At 41.5% G+C, this 24,454-nt stretch overlaps 1 protein-coding gene across 4 annotated transcripts in view; it reads left to right on the top strand.

Moving 5' to 3' along the window:
* Rnf111 (ring finger protein 111) overlaps positions 1-24,454 on the top strand; it is an 80,637-nt gene that overhangs the window by 52,894 nt on the left and 3,289 nt on the right. The window contains exons 6-13 of one of the 4 annotated variants that reach the window (XM_059268198.1): positions 3,169-3,488; positions 6,938-7,193; positions 13,270-13,618; positions 15,925-16,050; positions 17,577-17,703; positions 21,744-21,836; positions 22,533-22,628; positions 23,907-24,034. In XM_059268198.1, the coding sequence (XP_059124181.1) occupies positions 3,169-3,488; positions 6,938-7,193; positions 13,270-13,618; positions 15,925-16,050; positions 17,577-17,703; positions 21,744-21,836; positions 22,533-22,628; positions 23,907-24,034 (1,495 nt within the window). Of the gene's footprint in view, positions 1-3,168; positions 3,489-6,934; positions 7,194-13,269; positions 13,619-15,924; positions 16,051-17,576; positions 17,704-21,743; positions 21,837-22,532; positions 22,629-23,906; positions 24,035-24,454 lie in introns of all 4 variants that reach the window. The other 3 variants (XM_059268197.1, XM_059268200.1, XM_059268199.1) reach the window with 3 other exon arrangements.

The raw sequence follows: 24,454 nt of genomic DNA, 5'->3' as shown, positions 1-24,454 counted from the left end.
TTTGGTATTTTCAGCTCTGATCACATTATTTCTTGTGTTTCAGTTAGCAGCTCTATTGCTGGCTCTCTCTTGCTAGGTTAAGGCTGCTTGATGTCTGTCACACATAGTGGTGCAGACAGAAACTTACTTAACAAGGACATATCAATAGATGCTATAGCTCCCAAATTGACTATGTCACTATTTTTAATGAGAGCACTTTATGGTCTAAAATACATTTTGCTTTTAATTCTGATAACATCTCTGTGACTTTCATTGAGCAAACTGGAAAATTATTTAATGGATGGATTCAATGAGACTTTCTTTGCATCCCAAGGATGTCTTTCAAGTACCATGTTCTCTGAAAAGAAATGTAGGCAGAAGCAAAATGGACTTTGGTTTATTGAGTGCATATTTTTTCTTGGCACTTTACTTGGTAACACACACACACACACACACACACACACACACACACACACACACACACTAAATTGAAACCATGTTTAAATTGAAACATGCATGTTTGCCTGGATGTATACCTATTACCACATGTTTACCTGGTACCAATGGAGGCTATTAGATCCCCTGGAACTGGAGTTATAGACAGTTGTGAGCCACCATAAGGATGGTGGGAACCTACCTGGGTCTTCAGTAAGACTACCCAAAGTCTCCTTCCTCCCCCTCGAGACAGAAATTCTCTGTGTAACAATCCTGGCTGTCATGGAACTTAGTTTTGTAGACCAGGCTGGCCTGAACTCACAGAGTTCCACCTGCCTTTGCCTTCCAAGTGCTGGGATTAAAGGCCTTAGCCACCACCACCCAGCTCTAGCCAGAACTCTTAATCCCTGAGCTATTGCTATAGCCCCTCTTCTGTGATTTTTTTTTTCTTTCTCTTATGTGATTTTTATATTATCATTTATTCCTTAAAAGTGCCTTGGTATTGACCTTGCATTTCCCATCTTATATGAAATCTCCAAAGTTAAATATTTTGATTGGGGTCAGTAGCATATTTGAGGTAAGGATTTCAAGTCTTCTTTCACTTCTCTCCTGGTAGCCTTAGTAGCCATATTCGTATCTACATTTCATTATCATGTAAAGATTTACTCATTTATTTTGGATATTTGAGGCAGGGTTTCTCTGTGTAACAGCTTTGGCTGTCCTAGAGCTCACTTTGTAGCACAGGCTGGCCTTGAAATCACAGAGAGCCACTTGCCTTTTTACCTCCTGAGTGCTGGGATTAAAGGCATGTGCCACCACTGCCCGGCCAAAGCTTTCATTCATGTATTACGTATGATTGTTTATTTTAGTACCTTCTAAATGTTTCATTTCTTAGGTATTAACTTCACTGTAGTCTCTGAAATTTCATTCTTGATAATAGACTATACTTATATCTTTTAGACTTGCTTGTCCCAGGCCAAATTGTTTTACAGAAACCTGATAGGAATGTCAATTCAACTTCAGCCTATCATGTGTTTCCCTGTTCTGTCCAGATTTTCAACCTTGAGTTACTTAAGCCAGTTAACTATACTCATATCCAAATTCCTAAATGGTGCAGGTAATGACCGGGTGCCATGAGGGCTGATGTCTTCACAAGTGCGAGTACCTCAAAGTGGGCGATTGCTAGTAACTCACCTCTGTGTCCTGTGGGTTCTCTTTCCTTCCCCGCCACGGTTTTCTAAAACTCCTCCTTTTCCTCAGGGCTTTCATCCCCCGTGGGAGGAAATTAAAGAATAAAATTCTCAGGCATGTGCTTCTGCAGCACTTGATGTTAGCTTTTATAAAAGCCTTTGTGTGTTTACGCCTGCAATTCTTTCGAGATGCCTGATTAACTACTAACCCACTGTCTATTCAGAATCCCAAGCCTGTGTTCTGTCTCTAGCCATAACATTGTGTTCTCCTTGTCTTCAGTATCCTCACCAGTTCCATTTCCTAGTACATGGAGAGGTACTCCTGAGTCATCTGTGTGTACTTAATTTGGGTTGTTTCCATTCGAGGTCATAGGACAACTTGGAGAAGTCAGTTCTCTACACAGTATGGGGTCCAGGAGTTAAACACACGTCCTCAGACTCAGTGGCAAGTGCTTTCACCTGCTGTCGGGCCCGTTCTTTTTTTAATGTGCTTCTGACTTTCAGAGTGACTAGACACGCACCATATGTCTGGGGACAGTCTTCTTGTCTTCTTCCCAGGCTTTTCCTTGGCCCTCCCATTTCAGAATTGCATTGCTTTCACCCGTCACCAGGAAGCTGACTTTCATTCTGTGATTTTACACCATTCTCCTTGTTTTAAACTTTATATCCAGCCATCCTTGGACATCTCCCCTGGACCATTCGGGAGTCACCTTCAAACCTGCCGTACTTGGCACAGCTCACTTTTGTAGTCAGTGCATGTGCTTGAATTGTGCTTCCCATCTGCTGTATTTATATGTTCAGCAAGTAGTCATTGAGTTGATACTGTGTTACCAGGTGTTTTTCTCTCACTCGGATGAGACACCTCTTTATTCTAACATTTTATATGATACCATACAACAGATAAAAAGTTTAACATTAATAATAAGAAGCAAATGAGAGGATTGGCAGATAGTGCTCCAGCCTGATGTTCACTGAGGTGGATGCTGTGGCTTCACGTCCAGTTGAGTGTACCTAGCAGTCTGCAGTGTGGGAAAGTGATTGGTGTTACTGCTCGAGGGAGTCAGAAGATCGTTTCCTTCATAGCAGAAAGTGGAAGAATTCACTTGATAGTTCTGAAATTTTATTATTATCAAATACTAAGAAACGATCATCTCTTGTCAAATTTATACATCATGATATGTATGAACCCCCTGAAGAATTTATATTTTCAGAAAAGTCATAGTGTGGAGACACTGCATAACATTGCATACTGAATGTGTTAAGTGTATGGCACCATCATATTCATATTTATTTTAAAGATTACATCGATTGATTGATTGAATGATTGGTATGTGTGCTCACATGTCCACAGTTCAGATCACAACTGAGGTAGTCATTTCTCTCCTTCCGTCATGTAGGTTCCAGGGGTCTAACTAAGGTGGTTAGTCTCGAGCAACAAGTCTGTCACTTCTGATGACCCTCCCCAGCCCACTAGCACATTACGTTCTTGTTTACAGGTTAATACACAGTACTTAGGTTTGCGGAGTGGTATTTGATCATTCTTTGCCTTTGTTTCTATTTCAAGATGACTCAAGGAGAACTGCGTCTAGTGCTGTCCCAGAGACGGGCCCTCCTGCAATGCCACGGCTACCTTCCTGCTGTCCCCAGCACTCACCGTGCGGAGGGACGTCCCAGAGTCACCATGCATTAGCACATGCACACTCAAGTTGTTTTCAGCAGCATGGCCACCATTTCCAACATCACCACCACCACCACCATACTCCCCACCCAGCCGTCCCAGTCTCTCCTTCCTTCAGCGATCCCGCTTGTCCTGTGGAAAGACCTCCTCAAGTACAGGCTCCTTGTGGTGCAAATAGCAGCTCTAGTTCCAGCTACCACGACCAGGTGTGTGCTTTTCACAAATAATTTCCTCTCTTCCTCTTTCCCACTTTCTCTCCCACTCCCTTTAAAAAACAAAAACAAAAACAAAAAAACACCTTGTGTTGCCTTCAGAAAGAGTGGAAAACCCCAGTGATGTGTTTTATTGTATGTGGTGCTGTCAAAGTGAGTGTATCCATAAACTAAGCTGTAGGGTTTTTTTGTTGTTGTTGTTTTTGTTTTTTGAGACAGGGTTTCTCTGTGTACTAAGCCGTATTCTTGAATGCAAAACAAGCCTTATTTATATAAGCTGTGAATTTTTAAATTAAATCTTGGTTTACAGAAGGTTTAAATTATTGCAAACAAGGACAACAATGGTAGGGAAAAGTGAACATGATCTTTACTGTAAAATTCACTTTTGGGGTCATGGGGGTAGTGTGGTGAGTAAAGGCACCTGTTGCCAGTCCTGACCTGAGCTCAGTCCCTGCAACCCATGTAGTGAAAAAAGAGTGCCAGCCCCTTAAAGTTGTTCTTTGACTGATACATGCATATGCACTCACACACACACACTGAGTGCAATTAGAAACAAGACCCCAAAAGATGTTATTTCAGGAAGTCATGTGACTGGCTTGTCACGTGGCTGACAAAGCAGAGAGGAGTTGAGAGAGGCTCCCTTCCTGTGCCTCCTGACTGACCTTTTTTTCTAAAGCACTCAGTTCTGCCTTTCAAATTTTGTTGACTGTCTCTTTTGGGTTCTAATCACTTCAAATTAATGGAGAAGTCTTCTCTTTAAAAGATGAAGCTAGCTGCTGCCATCAGAGGGGATTTGAAGAGTTAGTTTAATATACGACCGAAATTTCAGACGTTGTTTTGCTTCAGGGTATTAACTGGTTGTCTGAAGCCACTGTGTCTCTTGGGAAGGAGATGTGTGGAAGGCCCTGCCATAAAGGAAAGCTTCCTCTTACTAGCAATGGGAGTTGAAAACAGAGTAGGCTTAACTAGAATTGTAGGCAATGATGAGGTAGCTCCACTAGCTTCCCTGTTCATGAGAGAGCGAGCTGCTGACAGATCAGTTTGTCACAGACTGTTACATTGTAGAGTTGGTAAAGAAAACAGCTGCAGTCAGGCAGAGATAGCCAGATCCCTGAGTTGGAGGCCAGCCTGGTCTACAGAGTGAGTTCCAGGATAGCCAGGGCTACACAGAGAAACCCTGTCTCAAAAAAGGAGGTGGAGGGGTGGGGGAGTAGGGGATGGGGAGAACCCCAGCACTCAGAGGCAGAGGCAAGTGAAACTCTTTAAGTTCCAGGCGAGTCTGGTCTATATCACAAGTTCCAAGATAACTAGAAATAAATAATGAGACCTTGACTCAAAAAAAATAAAAAAAATAAAAAATAAAAAATAAATAAAAGAGAAAGGTGTGTAGGAGATTGATCAGTTATATAAACAATGTTTCCTTTTGGCTGGAGTCAGTATGTGACTGTCTGCCAATTCTGTTTACCTCAGAGCAATAGTTCTTAACTTGTGTGTCATGACCCCTGTGCAAGTGGGGGCTGGGTGGGGGTGGGGGGGTGGACCCATCAGAAAACACAGACATTAACATTGCAATTCCTAACAGTAGTAAAATTATAGTTATGAAGTAGCAATGAAAATCATTTTATGGCTGGGGTCACCACAACTGTATTAAAGGGTTGCAGCATTAGGAAGATGATAAAATCACTGTTGATTGGCTTAGCTCACAGTTGTCTTATGTATAACAGACTGGAGCTGATGGGAATAAGCCCCAGGAATCACCCTCTCTGCCTCCCCAGGGCTGAGGTTATAGGTGTGCACTTAGCTTGTCATGTGGTTTCTGGAGAAATCAAACTCGTGTCCTCATGCTGAACCATCTTCCTAGCCACATGTGACTCTGGAGATAAAATCTTCAGTGTGTAAGCTCGGTTGGCTTTGCCGCTCCTTCCTGAGGGCTAGAGCGACACACCTGGCCTTTCCTTTGGAAGCTACAAGTGTACTGAACCTAACTGGTAGATAGTGTGTTTAAATTACCTAACAATCCCCCTCCCCCAAAAAAGAGGCAGTTCGTGCTTTATAATCTGCTTTAGAGTAAGATCCAAGTGTTTACATGGGGGTTTTTTGGTGGGGAGGAGTTGGGTTTTTGTTTTTTATAATTAATTTAATTTTACATATCAGCCATGGATTGAGGGGTTGGTTTTTTGAGACAGGGTTTCTCTGTAGCTTTGGCTGTCCTGTAACTCACTCTATAGACCAGGCTAGCCTTGATCTCAGAGATCCACCTGCCTCTACCTCTTGAGTGCTGAGATTAAAGGTGTCCACCACCACTACCCAGCATTTACTTAGAGTTTTAAGCAACTAGCACATAGTTGTGTCTATTCCTCTATACAGTAATTTGATACATGTATATAATGCATGGTGATCAACAGAATACCCTTCATGTCCTAAACAAACAGTCATCATTTCTATGTAGGGAACATGAAGACTAGTTATTCTGACATACTCATTGTTGGTGGCAATTGTACTTTGGGCTTTTCAAGTCACATGCTTTGAGGGAAGAAAATGTTAATTTTTCCTAACTCACTATGTAGATCAGGCTGACTTCTAACTCACAGAGATCTTCCTGCCTCTGCCTCCTCAGTGCTGGGCTTAAAGCTGTGTGCCACCATGCCCAGCGCGCGCTCTCTCTCTCTCTCTCTCTCTCTCTCTCTCTCTCTCTCTCTCTCTCTCTCTCTCTGTGTGTGTGTGTGTGTGTGTGTGTGTGTGTGTGTGTACTGTTTGAGTTTTAGTTGAATGTTATAAAATAATATAGAAAGTTTGGCTAGACAGGTTGTTAATAGAATTCTAATGTTTTCAATGCTGTGATGGCATACATACTGGGTGAGGAGTCCTGAAGTCCTGATTTCAGAGGAACACAGGACTGCTTTCAAACCCTCTTTTCTTCTAGTCACATAATGTAATAGAAATAAATCCTTAATTTTTTTTCTAATTAGTTTATGTATATATTCCTGCTTGTCTCTATGCACCACATTCATGCAGGTGTTCAGGGAGGCCAGAAAAGATGTTCTGGAACTATAGTTTCAGGGAGCTACCTACTGTGGGTGCTGGGAGTCAAACCTAGGTCTTCCGTAAAAGGATCATATGTTTTAAACCAATGAGCTATCTCTTCAGCCCCAAGAAATAAATCATACAATAACATATCAGTTAAATGTTTATCTTCTATCTTATACCTCACTTAAATAGAGTTGATTTCATATTTTGAGTGTAAAAATGCGAATTTTAAAGTTCGGGCTTTATACAGTATTGTGTTTGTGTTTGATTTTTCTCATACAAAGAGTTACCATTTCCAAATTCATTCGAAGACCTTGTTTTCCTAGAGATCACTAGGGATAATTTGTCATGTGACAAGAAATGCAGTTTTCATGAAAGTTGAGAAAGGTAAACTCTAATTGTTCTTTACCCAGCAGGCATTGCCAGTTGATCTGAGCAGCAGTGCTCTCAGGACTCATGGAAGTGGGGGTTTCCATGGTGCATCTGCCTTCGACCCCTGCTGCCCTGTCTCTTCTTCCCGAGCTGCGGTCTTTGGCCACCAGGCTGCTGCTGCCCCGACTCAGCCGTTAGTAATAGATAGCTATGGCTCGAGCATGGTTGCACAGCCCCAGCCCCAGCCCCCTCCACAGCCTTCTCTCTCATCATGTCGGCATTATATGCCACCACCTCCCTGTAAGTATGCATTTAATGGGCGTGGAATTAGAGGAATCTTGGTTTATAAGTTTTATTTGGCTTAAGGGTGCGATTTATTTTTTTCCATACAACTGTCTGTGAAATTGAGATGTATTGAGTGGCACCTTATATTCTTAAGGAAATTTTATGGGAGTTGGCTTTAGTTTTTAGGAGTAACTTAAGAAATGTGAAAGTTTTGTAGTATTTGTAGGCATGGTAAGGAAATTTTATTCAAGAATTCTCAAGTTTTATTCAAAGAATTCTGAGTAAACAAAGGCAAAAGAGAGAGGATTTTGACAGAATGATTGCCATTTGGAAAAAGAGTTGTATATTCATTTGGTATGGGCAACAACAGAACCTGGCATGGCAGCTCTAAGGAAATTGGAATCCATTAGATAGCTTGAAATTGATAACTCTCCAGGGGCCATGTAACATAGTACTTTGATTGAGTCTGAGCTAATTATAAGATGGAAGCTTAACAAATACTTTGCTAATAACTTACACTAAGAGTAAGCCTGCGGGTTAGTAAGGAAATTGCCTTTTGTTTTGGTTGTCTGCATTTTAGTTATTTATCCTCTTGAGTTTCTTCATTTCAGTAGTAAAACTTACCCTTGTAGACAGAGCTGGAATCAGGCTAAACTATGGACAATGAAATTAGTGATGTATTATTTAGATTCTCACTATTACAGTGTGAAATACAAAGTTTGAGTTAAAACATGTTTCGAACCAGAATTTGTTTTGCGAAGGTGGACCAGTTAGTGTGAGCATGGTGCTGATGGCGGGCAGGTGTGACACTGTGTGGGAGTCCTCAGTCCACCCTTTCCTACTCAGACCTTAGTGTGTGTGGTTTCTTGTTCCTTTCATATATGAGACAGATAATGCAGTTCCTTTTAAAATGTCCAATAAAGATGGATGTTTTAGACTTAAAATAGTTTTATCTTTATCATAAAAATGTATCATGTGGGCGGGAGAGATGGCTGAACAGTTAAGAGCACTGACTACTCTTCCAGAGGACCCAGGTTCAATTCCCAGCAACCCACATGGCAGCTCACAACTGTCTGTAACTCTAGTTCTTGGGGACCCAACTCTCTGATACAGACATACAAGGCAGACAAAACACCAATGCACATAAAATAAAAAATTTTAAAAATGTATCATGTACATTCTATAAAGTTGAAACTAGAATATTGTAAAATGAAAAACTAAAAGCTCTTTCTCACATCTCACTAATCTTAGTTCCTCAGAGGTAGCAATTCTTTAGAGTTTATTATAAAAAAAAAAATCTCGGCTGAGTGGTGGTGGCGGCTGCAGCGCACACCTTTAATCCCAGCACTTGGGAGACCGAGGCAGGTGATCTCTGAGTTTGCCAGCCTGGTCTACAGAGTGAGTCACAGGACAGGCTTCAAAGCTACACAGCAAAACCCTGTCTCGAAAAACAAACAAACAAAAACCGAAAAAGAAAAAGTCAGAAGTTTTCTTTGTAAATATGCATATCTGCCCTTTAAAAAACATGAACCAGGGATGGAGAGATGGCTCAGAGGTTAAGAGGCCAGAGGTCCTGTGTTCAGTTCCCAGCACCCACATGGCAGCTCATGCCTGTTTGTAACTCTAGTTTCAGGGCTTCTGACACATACATGTAAGCAAAACATCAATTAATATAAAATAAAAATAAATAATAAAAAAGCCATTTCATTATACAATGTTCTGCATTTTTATTTGATTTAATAATACATTGTTTTTTTTTTCTCACCGTGATTAACTAATAAAACTGGAGCTCAGAGCCAGGCAGTGGTGGTGCACACCTTTAATCTCAGTACTTGGAGGCAGAGGCAGGCAGATCTCTCTGACTTTGAGGCTAGCCTGGTCTAAAGTGAGTTCCAGGACAGCCAGGGCTACACAGAGAAACCCTGTCTTGAAAAATAAAACCCAAACAAAAAAACTGGAGCTCAGTGGTGTTTGTGTTTTTTCCACTCCCTTTCCCTTATTGGTTATTTTTAAACACCTTCAGAACATTCCATTACATTAAACCAGCCCTCTCTTGATGAATGTTTAAGTTGTTTGCACTTGCTTGAGTCTTTCTGTAGTGAAAGAAATGCACTTTCAAGTCAGTACTGTTAAATTGCTCTTGAAGAGGTTGTACTAGTTTTCTGCTTGTCATTGGGGAGCTCTGTGAGCGAAGGTAGGCATTTTGACTGATTACCCTGCTCCAGGCTGCTTTTTCCCTATGGAGTGTATTTGTCAACGTGTAGTTTTCCTTTCCCCACTTCCCTTTAACATACTTTATGTACAACACATTCTAATACCCCCTTTCATTGAAATCCTACTGGGAGAGATTGGTTGAGAGAAAGCGCTGGTTTTTATATGAAATGGTGATCTGAGTGGACTTTTCCCAGCTCTGGCGAGTTAGCTTAGAGACTTTTGGTGAGCTATTTGCCACCTTTGTTTTCATTTTTTATGCTGGTAAAATAGGAGTAATTATGATTGGGTATAGATGGCAAAACTTTGGCTCAGTTACTTTGGACACCACTAATACTATTACATTAAGAAAACTTGTTTGCTTTTGAAAGTGCATGATCTTGAGAAGTCAATGAAACCACTGTGCTTGGAAAGCCGTGTTTGGAATGTTTTGTGATCTATAAAGCTCTGCTATCAGATGATAGAAATAAAACTGTCTGCAATTATTTGGGAAGGAGGTTGAGACAGGGTCTTAATTATGTGGCCTGGAACTCATGATCTACCTCCTGCCTCAGCCTCCTGAATGCTGAAATACAGACATGTATGTACTACTGCATCGAGCAGAGGCTCCTCTCAGCCTTTGAGCCAGAGTGTGCACTGTGCGCTGTTTGTTATAGTGAATATGAAGTTAAGCAGTCTTCGTACTATAAGTGACAAGTAGACCCTTTGTTTTTGAACCCAAATTTCCTTTATACAAAGTATTAAAATGCAATTACATTTCTAAAATGAGGAAATCATAGGTATACAGTTGAATTCATAAATAAGCTAAGTGAAAAGCTATACAATAAGAAACATCAATGGGGCAAATGTAAACATGAATGAAGACAGTCTGAATTCCCAGCGGTGTCCTTCTTCCAGAGGACCCAGGTTCAATTCCCAGCACCCACATGGCAGCTCACAACTGTCTGTAACTCCTGTTCCAGGGGATCTGGCACCCTCACACAGACATACATGCATGCAAAACACCAATGTACATAAAATACAAATAAATTATTAAAAATTGACTTCAAAAATGACTAGTAAACTAGTAAGAAACTGTAGCTCCAATTTAGATTACTAGACTATCCCCAAATGATGGGTTGTGAGCGGGCTGTCAGTGAAGTGCTTATCATGCGAGCATGAGGACCTAAGGTCTATTCCCAGAACCTATGGAAAAAAGCTTAAACATAGTGTGCTGTGCGCCTGTAATCCAGATGCTGGAGGACCAAGACAGGAGAGGAAGGGTTATTGGCCGCCAGATTAACTGCACTTAATCAGTGAGCCCCAGTTCCCAATGAGAAAACCTCTCAAAAAATAGAGTTGTCCTAGTTAGCGTTTCTATTACTGTAATAAAACACCGTGACCAAAAGCAACTTTAGGGGGAAAGGGTTTATTTGACTTACACTTGCACATCATAGTCCATCACTGAAGGAAGTTAGGACCGGAACTCAAACAGGGCAGGAACCGGGAGGCAGGAGCTGATGCAGAGGCCATGGAAGGGTGCTGTTTACTGGCTTGCTTCCCCTAGCTTGCTCAGCCTTCCTTCTTAAAGAACCCAGGACCAACTGCCTACCCACAATGGCATCACCCACAATGGCATCACCCACAATGGGCGGGGTCCTCCCCCAGCGGTCACTAATTTAAAAAAATGCCCTACAGTCCGATCTTAGGGAGGCATTTTCTTAATTCCTCCTTTCAGATAACTCTAGCTTGTGTCAAGTTGACATAAAACTAGCCAGCACAAAAGTTAGTAAGAACAACACTCGATGTCAAACTCTGACATAAAACTAGCCAGCACAAAAGTTAGTAAGAACAACACTCGATGTCAAACTCTGGCTCCCATACGTACACCAGCGTGCACAGAAATGTGCAGACAGACACACTAACTAAAGAACTGTTCTGTTCTGTCTGGCATGGCGGCGGTGCACACCTTTAATCCCAGCACTCTGGAGGCAGAGGCAGGGGGATCTCTGTGAATTTAAGGACAGCCAGGGCTGCACAGAATCCCTGTCTTAACACACACACACACACACACACACACACACACACACACACACACACACTGTCCAGTGAAATGAAGAGTTTGGACTAAAATACCGGGTTTCTTATTTCTCTCTCTTTTTCCTTTTTTCATTGTGTTGTTCAGCTTGATTTGAACTTAGAATCTCCTCCCTCAGTCTCACTGTTCTAGGAGCTGGGATTATAGATGGCACATTATACCTAAACTGACTGACTGACTTTTAATGTCTGGTAGATGTGGGTTTTTCAGTAAGAGAGATGAGTATTTCAACAATGACGGAAATGTAAAGATTTTCATTGAAGACGTGAGAGAAACCATCTTGTTAAGCTTCTCTGTCTGTAGTACAGGATGTGACATGAAAGGCAAGGGCAGCAGTATGTGTGAACCTTTGTCCAGGGGACTGAGTCCCTTTCCTCTCTACAGCTCTCTGACAAGAAATCGTTAAGGAAAGTGAAACATTTAGGAACTAGCTGCATGCTTGAAATCTTAGCACACTTGAGGCTGAGGTAGGAAGGTTGAAATTTGAAGTCAGTTTGGATTATGTAGCAATGTATTGTCTCAACAAACAAAAAGTTGTAATTGATGGAAAAATTTTCATTTCTGGGATTTAGTCATGTGTGTTGTCCTGTCCCGCCCGCCTCCAGTTTCTGGGCTTGGACCCAGGACAATGTACCACTAAACTATGTTCCCAGTGTTCAGTCTGACTACAGAAAAGTAAAAATTCGTGTGGTGGGGAAATAAACACAATTTGGAAAAATGGTCATCCTTTTTATTACAAAATTTCCACATAGACAAATAGTATTTTAAATAAGAAAATGACAAATAAGCAATCTTAGAATATAAGTCAACAATTCTGGGGGGAAAAAAGGCTAGTGATTAGAAAATAAATTAATCTCTTAGATTCACATTTACTTTTTTTTTTTTTTTAATGTGCATTTGTGTTTTGACTGCATGAATGTCTGTGTGAGAATGCTCAATCCCCTGGAACTGGAGTTATAGACAGTTGTGAGCTGCCATGTGGGTGCTGAGAATTGAACCCAGGTCCCCTGGAAGAGCAGCCAGTGCTCTCAACCATTGAGCCATCTCTCCAGCACCTCACATTTACTTAAAAAATTTAGGCCAGGTGGTAGTGTCACACACCTTTAAACCCAGCACTCAGGAGGCAGAGGTAGGCAGATCTCTCAGAGGCCAGCCTGGTTTACAGAGCAAGTTCTAGGATGGCCAGGCCTATACAGAGAAACTATGTCTTGAAAAACTAACAAACAAAAATTTAGAGGGGTTGGAATGGTGGTCAAGAATATATACTGTTCTTCCAGAGGACCTGAGTTTGGTTCCCAGCACCCACAACTACCTGTAATGTAACTCCAGCTCCAGGAGGTCCAGTGCCCCCTTTCAGGCCTCCATGGGCACCTAAACATATAGCAGTCAAAGACACACACACACTAGCATATAAGTAAAATTAATGAAAATCAAATTTCTTATTAAACACTTGTTTGATTGTGTGAGGCTAATAATATATACCTGTGTCTTATAGATGAGTATATTAATTATAGTAACCTTTAGAAAGGGTGTTTGGTCAGCAACTATTTGTATTTAAGGTATTTTTTTCTGACACAAAACTCATACAAATTTTATGGTAGAAATGGTCTGTGCGTGCGTGCATGTGTGCACTTGTATTGGGGTTGGAGGAACAGCACATAGGATGTTACCTCAGCATTTATCAGTTTTTACTGGGGTACTTTTCCAGAAATTTTGGTACAGTATCATAATAGGTTGTTGTAAATTGTAACACTGTGAATGAAGTCAATCTATATGTATTGACAGGAAACACTTTTCTTGCAGATGCCTCCTTGACAAGACCACTGCACCATCAAGCCTCGGGTTGCCCTCACTCTCATGGAAATGCCCCTCCTCAGACTCAGCCTCCCCCCCAAGTGGATTATGTTATTCCTCATCCTGTACATGCTTTCCATTCTCAGATATCTTCTCATGCAGCATCTCACCCTGTGGCGCCCCCGCCCCCAACTCATTTAAGCAGTGCAACTGCACCCATCCCTCAGCATCTTCCTCCTGCTCACCAGCCAATTTCACACCATATCCCAGCCCCAGCACCTCCAGCCCAGAGACTGCACCCTCATGAAGTGATGCAGAGGATGGAAGTTCAAAGGAGGAGGATGATGCAGCATCCAACGTAGGTCTTGTAGTTTTAAGGAAGCTGTGTTCGCTTTCCTTCATGTTCTATTGGTCTTTCACGTATGAAATCTTTCATGATTTGAAACTAGGTTTCACTGTATGGACCAGACTGGCCTTGAATTCATAAACCTCTTTCCTTAGCCAGAGTGCTAAGGTGACAGATAAGCACCATCACACCTAGTAGGGATTATGGACACAGTAAAATAAAGCACAGTGTAGCTGTAGTACATCTTCACCACACTAGGAAATCACCTTTATTTATCTATTTATTTATTTTGGTTAGTGATGCTGGACATTGAATCCATGGCACCCTGCACCTAATAGAGAAGTGTTCTACCACTGGATGAGCTTTATCCCCAGCTGGAGAATTACCAACCATAAAGTAACTTTATTATGTCCTATCCTTCATTGTAGCTGTTGACATTATGAGTGTCTTCAAGCAAATAAGTCTGTTTCTCTGTTATGATTGATATGAACATTGATCCTGAAGAACAAGATTGAAAGATGTCCAAGATCTGATTTGATTTATCATGTTATTAACAAGAGGAAAGAATAGTAATAGGAGTTCTAAAACTGGTCGAGCGGTGGTGGCACAGGCCTTTACTTCCAGCAGAGGCAGGCAGATCTCCATGAGTTCGAGGCCAGCCTGGTCTTTAGAGCCAGTTCTAGGACAGCAAGGACTACACAGAGAAACCCTGTCTTGAAAAACCAAAAACAAACAGTTTCAGAAACTGACACAGAGGGTTGGGGTATAGCTCAGTTTTGGGGTGCTTGCCTAGCTTGCATGAAATCCTGGATTTAGTCCTCTGCATTGCATAAGGAGAAGACATGGTGCTGTATTTGGGAGGTGGAAAGTAGAGGAGGATCACAATTCTGTTCAAGACCAGCCTGGGCCACATGAGATCCAGTCTCAACAAAGCCTTACTAACCTTCCAATAGTGTAGTTCTCCGCCCCCCCCCCATATTCATAATAAGACTAAGACAACTTTTTCTTTTGACAATTCAGGATGGATTTGATATTCCCAATCATCTGATTTATGAATTATCAAGACAGCGGGTTGTAGTCCAACTCGCTATCAATTTCTGTAAATAAAGTTTTATTAGAAAACAGCTGAGCTTTCATTCCCATGTTGTCTCATATTTTTGGCATGACAAAAGACCTAGCTGGTTAGTTTTTTCAGAGCACATATGACTCTAGACTTGATGTTTTAATGGTTAGCCTTTATAGAAAATGTCTAGGGAGCCAGCAGGGTGCCTCAGTGGGTAAAGGTGCTTGCTGCCGAGCCTGCCGACCTGAGTTGATCCCCAGGCCTACGTGGTAGAATGAGAAAACAGATTCCTGGGGCTGGAGAGATGGCTCAGCTGTTAAGAGCACTGGCTGCTCTTCCAGAGGACCCAGGTTCAATTCCCAGCATCTACATGGCAGCTCACAACCGTCTGTAACTCCAGTTCCAGTGGCAGTAGATCTGACACTTTTACAGACATGTAGGCAGGCAAAACATGAATGCACATGAAATAAAAATAATAAATTTTAAAAAAGGAAAGAAAACTGTCTTCTGACCTTTCTCTAAGGGGGGAAAAAGCCCTCATATTTTAATCTATTAAAATGATTGGATTTTTTTTTTTTTTTTTTTTGGTTTTTCAAGACAGGGTTTCTCTGTGTAGCTTTGCGCCTTTCCTGGAACTCACTTGGTAGCCCAGGCTGGCCTTGAACTCACAAAGATCCGCCTGGCTCTGCCTCCCGAGTGCTGGGATTAAAGGCGTGCGCCACCACCGCCCGGCAAAATGATTGGATTTTTTTCAATGACTATAGCAAAATAAAAATTTCCATTTTTTTTAAGCTTTTAACTTTTTAACATTCTGCTGTTCTCTTAATTAAAATATATACTGTAGAAGTTTCAAGAGAATGCCAAAATTACCTTTTTCGTAGAATTTTTTTGTTTTGTTTTTGAGGCAGGATTTCACTATGTAGCCTTGGCTGGCCATGAACTTTGTAGACTAGGCTAGCCCTGAACTTACAGAGACCCAGCTGCCTGGCTCCCAAATGCTGAGATTAAATGTTTTCACCACCATGCCTGGTTTTCTGAATGATATTAAACTAGAGATAGTAGAATAAATGAGCAGTGAGTTTGTGTAGAGAATTTCATGTTGTTTTATTTAATAATTTTATAATATGTTTTTTAGTGTAAATTAATTTTATGATTTTTGTAGATTTTCGTAATATTAACAGAATTTTTTTCTACATTAAGAAATAACCAATTATTCAATTATTTCCAGTGGTCTTTTTGTGTTCTGTGTTTCCAGGCGGGCACATGAACGTCCCCCGCCCCATCCACATAGGATGCACCCAAACTATGGCCATGGGCATCATATTCATGTGCCTCAAACCATGTCCTCACATCCTCGCCAGGCTCCAGAGAGATCTGCCTGGTCAGTACCTTACTTATTTCAAACTGTGCTAAGCAGCTTCTGGGAAAACTGGGGAGAAATCCCTTGTAGTGGAATGCATACCACAGAGAGCGGCTGTGTGGAGAAGCAGTTCTGTTGGGAGGAGCTGTCTCTGGGATGGAAAGAAAGAGCAGGATCTTGAGTTCTGTGGCAGGAGCCACCTGAAGCAGGGAGACAGCTGTTAGTTGCCTTTAAGGTTTGTGTCAGATGATAATTGTGTGGACTGGGGACATTGTAGAATGAGAACTCAGGTTAATTAGTGTATCCATGCATCAGTATTTATTATTTTTCTACGATGGCATTTAAAATCCCCCTTTAAGCAGTTTTGAGTGTATAGCTATTGCTGCCCACTCAGCCACAAGGAGATGCTGTGGAAATCCAGAACTTAGTCCTGTGAAGAGAATGTTTGCTTCTGTCGACCACATCCTGTGTCCCCATGTGCCTCTCCTTCCTGGCCACACTCTTTAGTTCTTTACAACTGAGTTTGGCTTTACAAATTCCATATATAGTTGAGAGGACTTACAGGCGGAACTTTCCGTCTAGACCTCTGATCAACTCTGTCCCACCAGCTGCTCCCAAATAACCGCACAGAGACTTAATATTATTTATCAATGCTCAGCCAATAGCTTAGGCTTATTTTAAGCTAGCTCTTATAACTTAACTCATTTCTATTCATCTGTGTACTTTCCATCCTGTTAGCTTTGTGTCATGGCATCTCCTCAGACTCCTGTGACTCCCCTTCTCCCTAGCATCCTCTCTGCCCCATGACCCTACCGAGCCATGAGCCAATGAGAGCAACACATCTTCACGGTGTACAGAAGGAGTATTCCACAGCAAGGACTAGAGTATTTTTCTGTTTCATGAGTGTCTGCCACTAAGGACAGACTCCTGATATGACCCTGTTTGCCTGGCCTCTTTATCCACCTCCCTGGTCAGGGCTCCACCTACAGTGTCCACCATTGGACAGAGAAGTCTAGTTTGTTTTGGAGAAATGGGTGTGCATTACACTCCCTTTTTAATCCGCTTGTGGTCGTTATAGCAGAGCACAGAGTGGAATAAGCAAGTGGAGCTTCATTATATGCCACTTTGGCCCTTCTTGTGGGGTCACCGCTCAAGGTTTCTAATTGTCATTGACACCAAGAAGCCAGCAAAGCACAGGCCTGGGGGCATGTGTCCATTCAGATGAACCTACAAAGCAGTCAGGTCTTATGTGGTGTGCTCCTTGAGGATGAAGGTCCTTGGTTGGAAGGGACCCTAGGAACCACTTGTTATCTGTCTTGCTTTTATGACTGAGTGGAACTGAGTTAATGCTTTTCTGCTTACGCTCACAAAATGAAGCTTTTTGAACATTTATTTCTGAAATACACTTGAAATTATTAGTAAAATTTGGGGTGGGGGCTTTATAAGTTAAGAAACATTACAGGGTTTGTGAAATTGCTTCCATTTCTGTTGGCAGTAAAGAGACTGTAAGGAAGACACAGAGTTAAACTGCTCTCACTCTTTCTTAGGGAGCTGGGGATCGAAGCCGGAGTGACCGCAGCTACCTACACGCCCGGTGCGCTGCACCCTCACCTGGCCCATTACCATGCCCCCCCTCGGCTTCATCACCTACAGTTGGGAGCACTTCCCTTAATGGTAAAATGAGAATTTGTAACACTCTGACAATGTGCCTTCTAAAGTAACACTCCTTTTCTAAATTAAAGGTTGTATTAAAATGTTTCGGTACAGTAGATATTTTACTAGAATTTAGGAATAATTCCCCTAATTAGTTAGATGTTGTATATACTATGAAAAGATATTAGATATATTGAAATCTGAGTTTGTAATTTGAATTGTAAAATTACTCTTGATGTACAAATGCTGAGAAGTGGACTTTTCTGCACACCGAGGTGCACATGCTCTGCTATCACTGAGATGCAGGCATCAGAGAGTTTGCCCTCAGTGCATTGGGTCTGCTGAGATGCCATCATACTGTTGCTGTTGTTGCTACAGTGTTGACAAACAAGAAGGTCACTGTGATAGGAACTGTAGTGTGAGGAGGAGGAGAAGAGAGTAAGGACTCTGTTGTACAAGGGGCACTGCAGAGCCCACTGTCTCTTGTCCTAGGCAGCTTTGGAATTTGGAGGACTGATTTTGCAGAGGTTGGTACTGGTCAAGAGCTGTCAAACAGCAACAAGCCCTGGGAGTTTCCAGATGTACCAGCTGGGCAGCTAAGTGCCAGTGTGTGCCCGGCCTTTGCCCAGCACTCCTGAGCTTGTGTTCAGCACCAGACGGGGGCGGGGACGACGAGAACACAGAGCTGCTCTGACAGGAAACGGGACTCAGCAGCCTCAGGAGAGTCTGTTGTTGCTGCTGCTGTTTTGTTTTGAGACAGGGACTCTCTTTGTAGCCTTGGCTAGCCTTGAACTCATATATAGATCAGGCTGGCCTCGAACTCTGAGATATGCCTGCCTCTGCCTCCCAGCTGAGATGTTTTGGTTGTATTTATGCTTTTTGAGTGATTTAATCTGATGATCCCGGAAAAGGACACATCTGCTCAATTTTGGGAAAAGAAGATTTAGAGGTGGGAGAAGGAAACTCCTTTAATTGTCGTGGTAGAAGACGTAAAGGTTAGTAAGTTCCTGAGATAAACACACTGGCAGACAGAAGGAAAAGCACCAGACAGTGAGTGATGCTTAGGCTGACTTAGGTTTCTAGTGTGGGTGAAAAGTGTAATGCCTTTCACTGTATCGGACAATAGTAGATGGCTTGAGAAAAGGTTAGAGGAGAGATTTTGCACCTACTGAGTCTGGGATAGCTGTGTCTAATAAGAAAGCTGCCAGGCAGTGGTGGCGCACGCCTTTAATCCCAGCACTTGGGAGGCAGAGGCAGGCGGATCTCTGTGAGTTCGAGGCCAGCCTGGTCTACAAAGCGAGTTCCAGGAAAGGCTCCAAAAGCTACAGAGAAACTCTGTCTCCAAAAAACAAAAACAAAACAAACAAACAAAAAGAAAGATATCTGGGCTAAAGATATGTTTTTGACCTGACAAGGTATCATTCAGTGCTAAGAAATCAAATCCAAGGAAGAGTAGATTTTCCAAGAGAATGTATAAGTGGCAAGAAGGTAAGTGGAGAGAAGAAACATACAAATGGCAGTGTACCTCAATCAAATGACAAGCACTAGCTCAAGCTGAGAAACAAAGCTAGAGTATTTAAAAAATGCATATTGTCAGTAGTGTCTCGTCATACAGATAATAAAGCTTGCGAGTGTTGACATCGTAATGAGTTTTGTCAGTGGTTTAGCAGTGAGAAATGGAGATGGTTACATTTCCTCTCTCTTCTCTTCTCCCATCCCCTTCCTTTTTTGAGGTGGTAAAATTGAACCCAAGGTCCTTTGCTCCCTAGGTAAGCACTGTACTGCTGAGACACACTGCTGGCTCTTGGGGTGCTTTTTTAAAACGATGAGAACTTGCAGACAGTAAATACACAGTGCTTGTAGCTTGCCTATGAAGGGGAGAATTGGTAGAAATTCCAGGATGAAGGAGTATTGAAGATGTTTTGACTTGACAGAAAGCCAATAGAAACAACTTGTTCAAAGAGAGAAGTGATGAGTAGTCAGTTAAGTTGGGACCAGGGTGGGGAAGCCAGAAGACTCAATTTGGGTTGGAGAAGAAGCATCACAGAAGGTAGAGGAAAGAGACAGGGCAAGGGTTTCAGAGGGAAGATTCAGAATATGTGGAGGCAGAGTATGTGTTTTCTAAATTGCTTTGTGTGCTCTTGGTTATAAGCAAAGCAGCAGATAATGTAATAATATGCCATTGAAGGTTGAGAGTTTCTGCTTTTAGATAGTTATTTTATTTTGAATTATTTTTCACATGTGAGTTGTCTGTAGAGTCTTCTGCTAGAAGTATGTTTTGATTCAGCAGAGGCTGATTAAAAATAATGCTGGAAAGCCAGGTGGTGATGGTGCAGGCCTTTAATCCCAGTACTCAGGAGGCAGAGGCAGGCAGATCTTTGTGAGTTTCAGGACAACCAGGGCTACACAGAGAAGCCCTGTCCTGAAAAACAAAACGCAAAAACAAATAGTAATGTTGGAGAAAGTGAAGAAAAACAATTTAAATGTTGGAGATTATTTAAAAAGAGGATGGTGCTCTGTCTCCTTCATATAGTCAGTTGACTTGGATGTCTGCTGCAGTTACTTTGTGTAATGGCTGGAAACACAACCATTGAAGAGAGATGGAGTGTTGTAAGCTCCTAGTCTTGAACCTTGGTTTGTTCGTGTTTCTGTTTAATCACTGATCTGATGTATATTGATGATTTGTTCACGGTTAGCATGCAGCAGTAGCACTACAGTGCACATCTGAGCAAAACTTACCTGACAGATGTTTGCTCCCCGAGGTGAAACACAGCCTTCCTTGGATAGCATCCCCAGATGGTGCTTGAGAACTGTATTTGGAGCTACATTAAACGTGAAAGAAAGCCCGTGGTGAAAGCATCACGGGAGAAGCATGCCACTAAATAGATGCAGGAAAGCTCAGAGAAGGCAGAATCTGCTCAGCATCAGTGGGAGCACCAGGTCAGGCAGTGCGAGTTTCTCAACACACTGCATGACCATAAATGGCCATAAAGAACAAGTGTCCCTAGGGTAACAAATAAATTTAACCTGTGGCCAGCTCACAGAAAATGGAATCTGAAATATTCAAGATTCACTATACTGAACAAATTTTTTTTAAAAACCTGTTAAAATTAGTTTCACTGACAGAATCAATCAAGAATATTCCATGCTTTTATTATTGAGAGGTTGACATGATCTTATGAAAGCTTTAATTTCTTAAGTGTGTTTGCAGCTACCAAGAAACCATCAGGCTTAGTAAGCTTGAGTATAAGTGTGTGTGTGTGTGTGTGTGTAATATATATATATATATATATATATATATATATATATATATATATATATATATTATGTGCATTTATTTATTTGCTTGCTTGTTGAGACAAGGTTTCTCTACATAGCCCTGGCCATCCTGGAACTCAGGATGTAAACCAAGTTGGCCTCAAACTCAGCGATCTGCTTCTTGAGTGCTGGGAATTAAAGGCATGCACAATCACACCTTGCTTTTTTTTTTTTTTTTTTTTTTTGATGGGGCAGGCAGAGTGTATTTTGCTGTTGCCCAGGCTGACCTTGAAAACTAGAGCTAGCCTTAAACCACCTCAGTCAGTCTTCCGAGTAGCCAGGGCCAAGTACGTCTCACTACATCCAACTACATGCAGAGTTCTTTGCGTAAGAAATTTGTTATCTTATGAAACAGTTGTTTTTCTTGTTTCTTCTGCCCATATTTTCATAGATGAGAGCTTGTATTTTAAGGGGAGCCTAACTGTCCCTCCTAATACAATGTGTAGTTGGAATCTTTGAGTTGAGTTCATGAGTTGAATGGAGGTTGAGTATCTTCTATGTTAGCAATAAAATACAATTTTTTTATTTATTTATTTATTTATTTTTTTTGGTTTTTCGAGACAGGGTTTCTCTGTGTAGCTTTGCGCCTTTCCTGGAACTCACTTGGTAGCCCAGGCTGGCCTCGAACTCACAGAGATCCGCCTGGCTCTGCCTCCCGAGTGCTGGGATTAAAGGCGTGCGCCACCACCGCCGGCATAAAATACAATCTTAATGACTTCATCCATCTCTTGTATTAAAAACAGGTTCCTGACATGGCAGGCTATCCTCACATCCGTTACATTTCTTCAGGACTGGATGGAACATCATTCAGAGGTCCTTTCAGGGGCAATTTTGAGGTATGAAATAAAATAAATGGTATTTTTAGTGCAAGAGTTAATTTAATGTGTGTTCATGGTTAAGTAGGATAGCTACTGTGGCTGGGAGCTAGAAAGCAGCCAAATGTCTGATTTTCTAGTATTGCCTCTGGGACTTACACAGAGATTTAAGAATAGTATCTTAAGAAAATTAACTGGTTAAAGAAATTGAATGTGAATATCTACCCTAAAAGAATATATAAATTTTATTAAACTGGGTATGATGGGACACACTTTTAATCCAAGCACTTGGGAGGCAATGGCAGCATAACCCTGTGAGTTTTATGCTAGCCTGGTCTACCTAGGTAGCACTGCATAGTAAGGCCCTGTCTTGTAAGAACACATAAAAGGGGGCCTCAAGAGATGGTTCAGTGGTTAAGATCATTGGCTGCTCTTCTAGAGGACCCAGGTTCAGTTTCCAGTACCCACATCATGGCTCACAACTGTCTGTAACTCTGATTCCAGGGGATTCAATACCCTCTTCTGGCCTTCTCAGACACCAGGCATGAATGTAGTACACAAACATATTCTTGGGGTTGGGGATTTAGCTCAGTGGTAGAGCGCTTGCCTAGCAAGCAAAAGGCCCTGGGTTTGGTTCTCAGCTCTGAAAAACAAAACAAAACAAAACATATTCTTAAAGGAATTGTGGTTTTAATACTAGTTATTCTTCACTTTAAGGAGCTGATTCATCTGGAAGAAAGATTAGGAAATGTCAATCGTGGAGCATCCCAGGGAACAATTGAAAGATGCACATATCCACATAAATATAAAAAGGTGAGGGTTGTTACGATCATAAAATGGAATGTTATAGACCCTCGATTCTGTGGAGTATAACTACTATAATACTATTGAAGTAATTCCCATGATGAAAATGATCTCAACTATATACTCTGAAATTTCTTCCCATACTCTGGTCTTCCCTGTTCAGATGGGAAGTCATAGATTTCTTAAGTGTTCTTCAAGATACTTTAGTACATTTTATAATACTTTTTTGGGGGGGCGGGGGTGGGGGGAGGATACATGGTTTCTCTGTGTAGTTTTTTGAGACATGGTTTCTCTGTGTAGTTTTGGTGCCTGTTCTGGATCTCACTTTGTAAATCAGGCTGGCCTCGAATTCACAAAGATCAGCCTGCCTCTGTCACCTAAGTGCTGAGATTAAAGGTGTGTGCCACCACCGCCTGGCAATACTACAGTTTTTTAGGCTATCCTCTTACACCTAAAGCGGTGGCCACACCTCTACTCCCAGCACTAGAGAGCCTGAGGCAAAGAGATTGCTGTGAGTTTAAGGCCTGCTTCAGCTATAAAATAAAACAGACAACAATAACAAAAACAATGATTAAAAAAAAAAGAAAAAGAAAAACCAGGCAGTGATGGTGCACGCCTTTGATCCCAGCTCTTGGGAGGCAGAGGTGGGCTGATCTTTGTGAGTTTCCAGGCCAGCCTGGTCTACAGAGCGAGATCCAGGACAGTTGGGGCTATTACACAGAGAAACCCTGTCTTGGAAAACCAAAACAATTAAAACACCTAGCCGGTTCTTTTCACTGATGTAGTGTTATATGTGGAAATTCCAAACTAGACATAAGCTGCTCACAGTGAACAGATAATGCTCAATGCTGTACAGTGAACTGAGTATAGAAGTTACTGTTGGTATTTTTCATGTTTTCTAAGAGTGTCAATCAGGCATTACCACTAACCATATCTTTTTTCAAACTAAATGCTGTAATTGGAATTAACTTACAAAGATGTTTGAAATAGTCATTAGAAGAATAATTTACTTAACTGTGTTGAAAGAGTAATTATGCAGAGTATCATCATCATGAATTAACAGTAATAGGGTTCAGCTTAGAGAATCTGTTACATTTTTACTTTGCTTTTCATGCTGACTTTTAGGAGTCAATAATTAATTGGTAGTCACTTAATTCATCTGTTAATTCATGACTGTTTATAGGAAATGCGTTACATATGAATATGTGGTCTTGTCTTGTTTTTGTTTTGTTTTAAATGAACACAGACTTTACTCAGTTGTTCAATAATGTCATCTCTGCTAATAAGGTAACAACTGATTGGTTCTCACAGAGGAAACTGCACTGCAAACAAGATGGGGAAGAAGGGACTGAGGAAGACACAGAGGAAAAGTGTACTATCTGTTTGTCTATTTTAGAGGAAGGTGAAGATGTGAGGTAACCAGATACTTCTTACGTAAAGTCCGCTCTTAAATAGAAAGGACTGCAGCGTGGCTCAGTGGCAGAGTCTAATTGCACAGCCGTGGCTTTGTGCCTCAGCTCCACGGACAAGTGATTGATTCACAAATAGAACACTAGATCTTAAAGGGGCATGTATTTCAAAGTAAACTGGAAACCAAATAAAGATTATTACTTATGTACCTCATTGCCAGCTCTGTAACCAAAAGAGTAAAAGCATCAAAGTCATGGAGGGGAGTCCATTTCCATTCTGAACTCAACCAGAGGTTGTATGGGGAGCGTCTGTAGTGAAAATGTGTCTTCTGTAAATCTTCCAGGAATGAGAATTTGAGAGGGTTTTGGAATCTAGATTACATAGGGTCAGGGTCATCTGTATGTACTCAGTCTTCAAGACTTTTT

This window comes from Peromyscus eremicus, chromosome 7, assembly GCF_949786415.1.
Source record: "Peromyscus eremicus chromosome 7, PerEre_H2_v1, whole genome shotgun sequence".
Classification (NCBI taxonomy): Eukaryota; Metazoa; Chordata; class Mammalia; order Rodentia; family Cricetidae; genus Peromyscus; species Peromyscus eremicus.
Note: the sequence above shows the minus strand (reverse complement) of the source record. Positions and strands in the feature narration are given on the sequence as shown.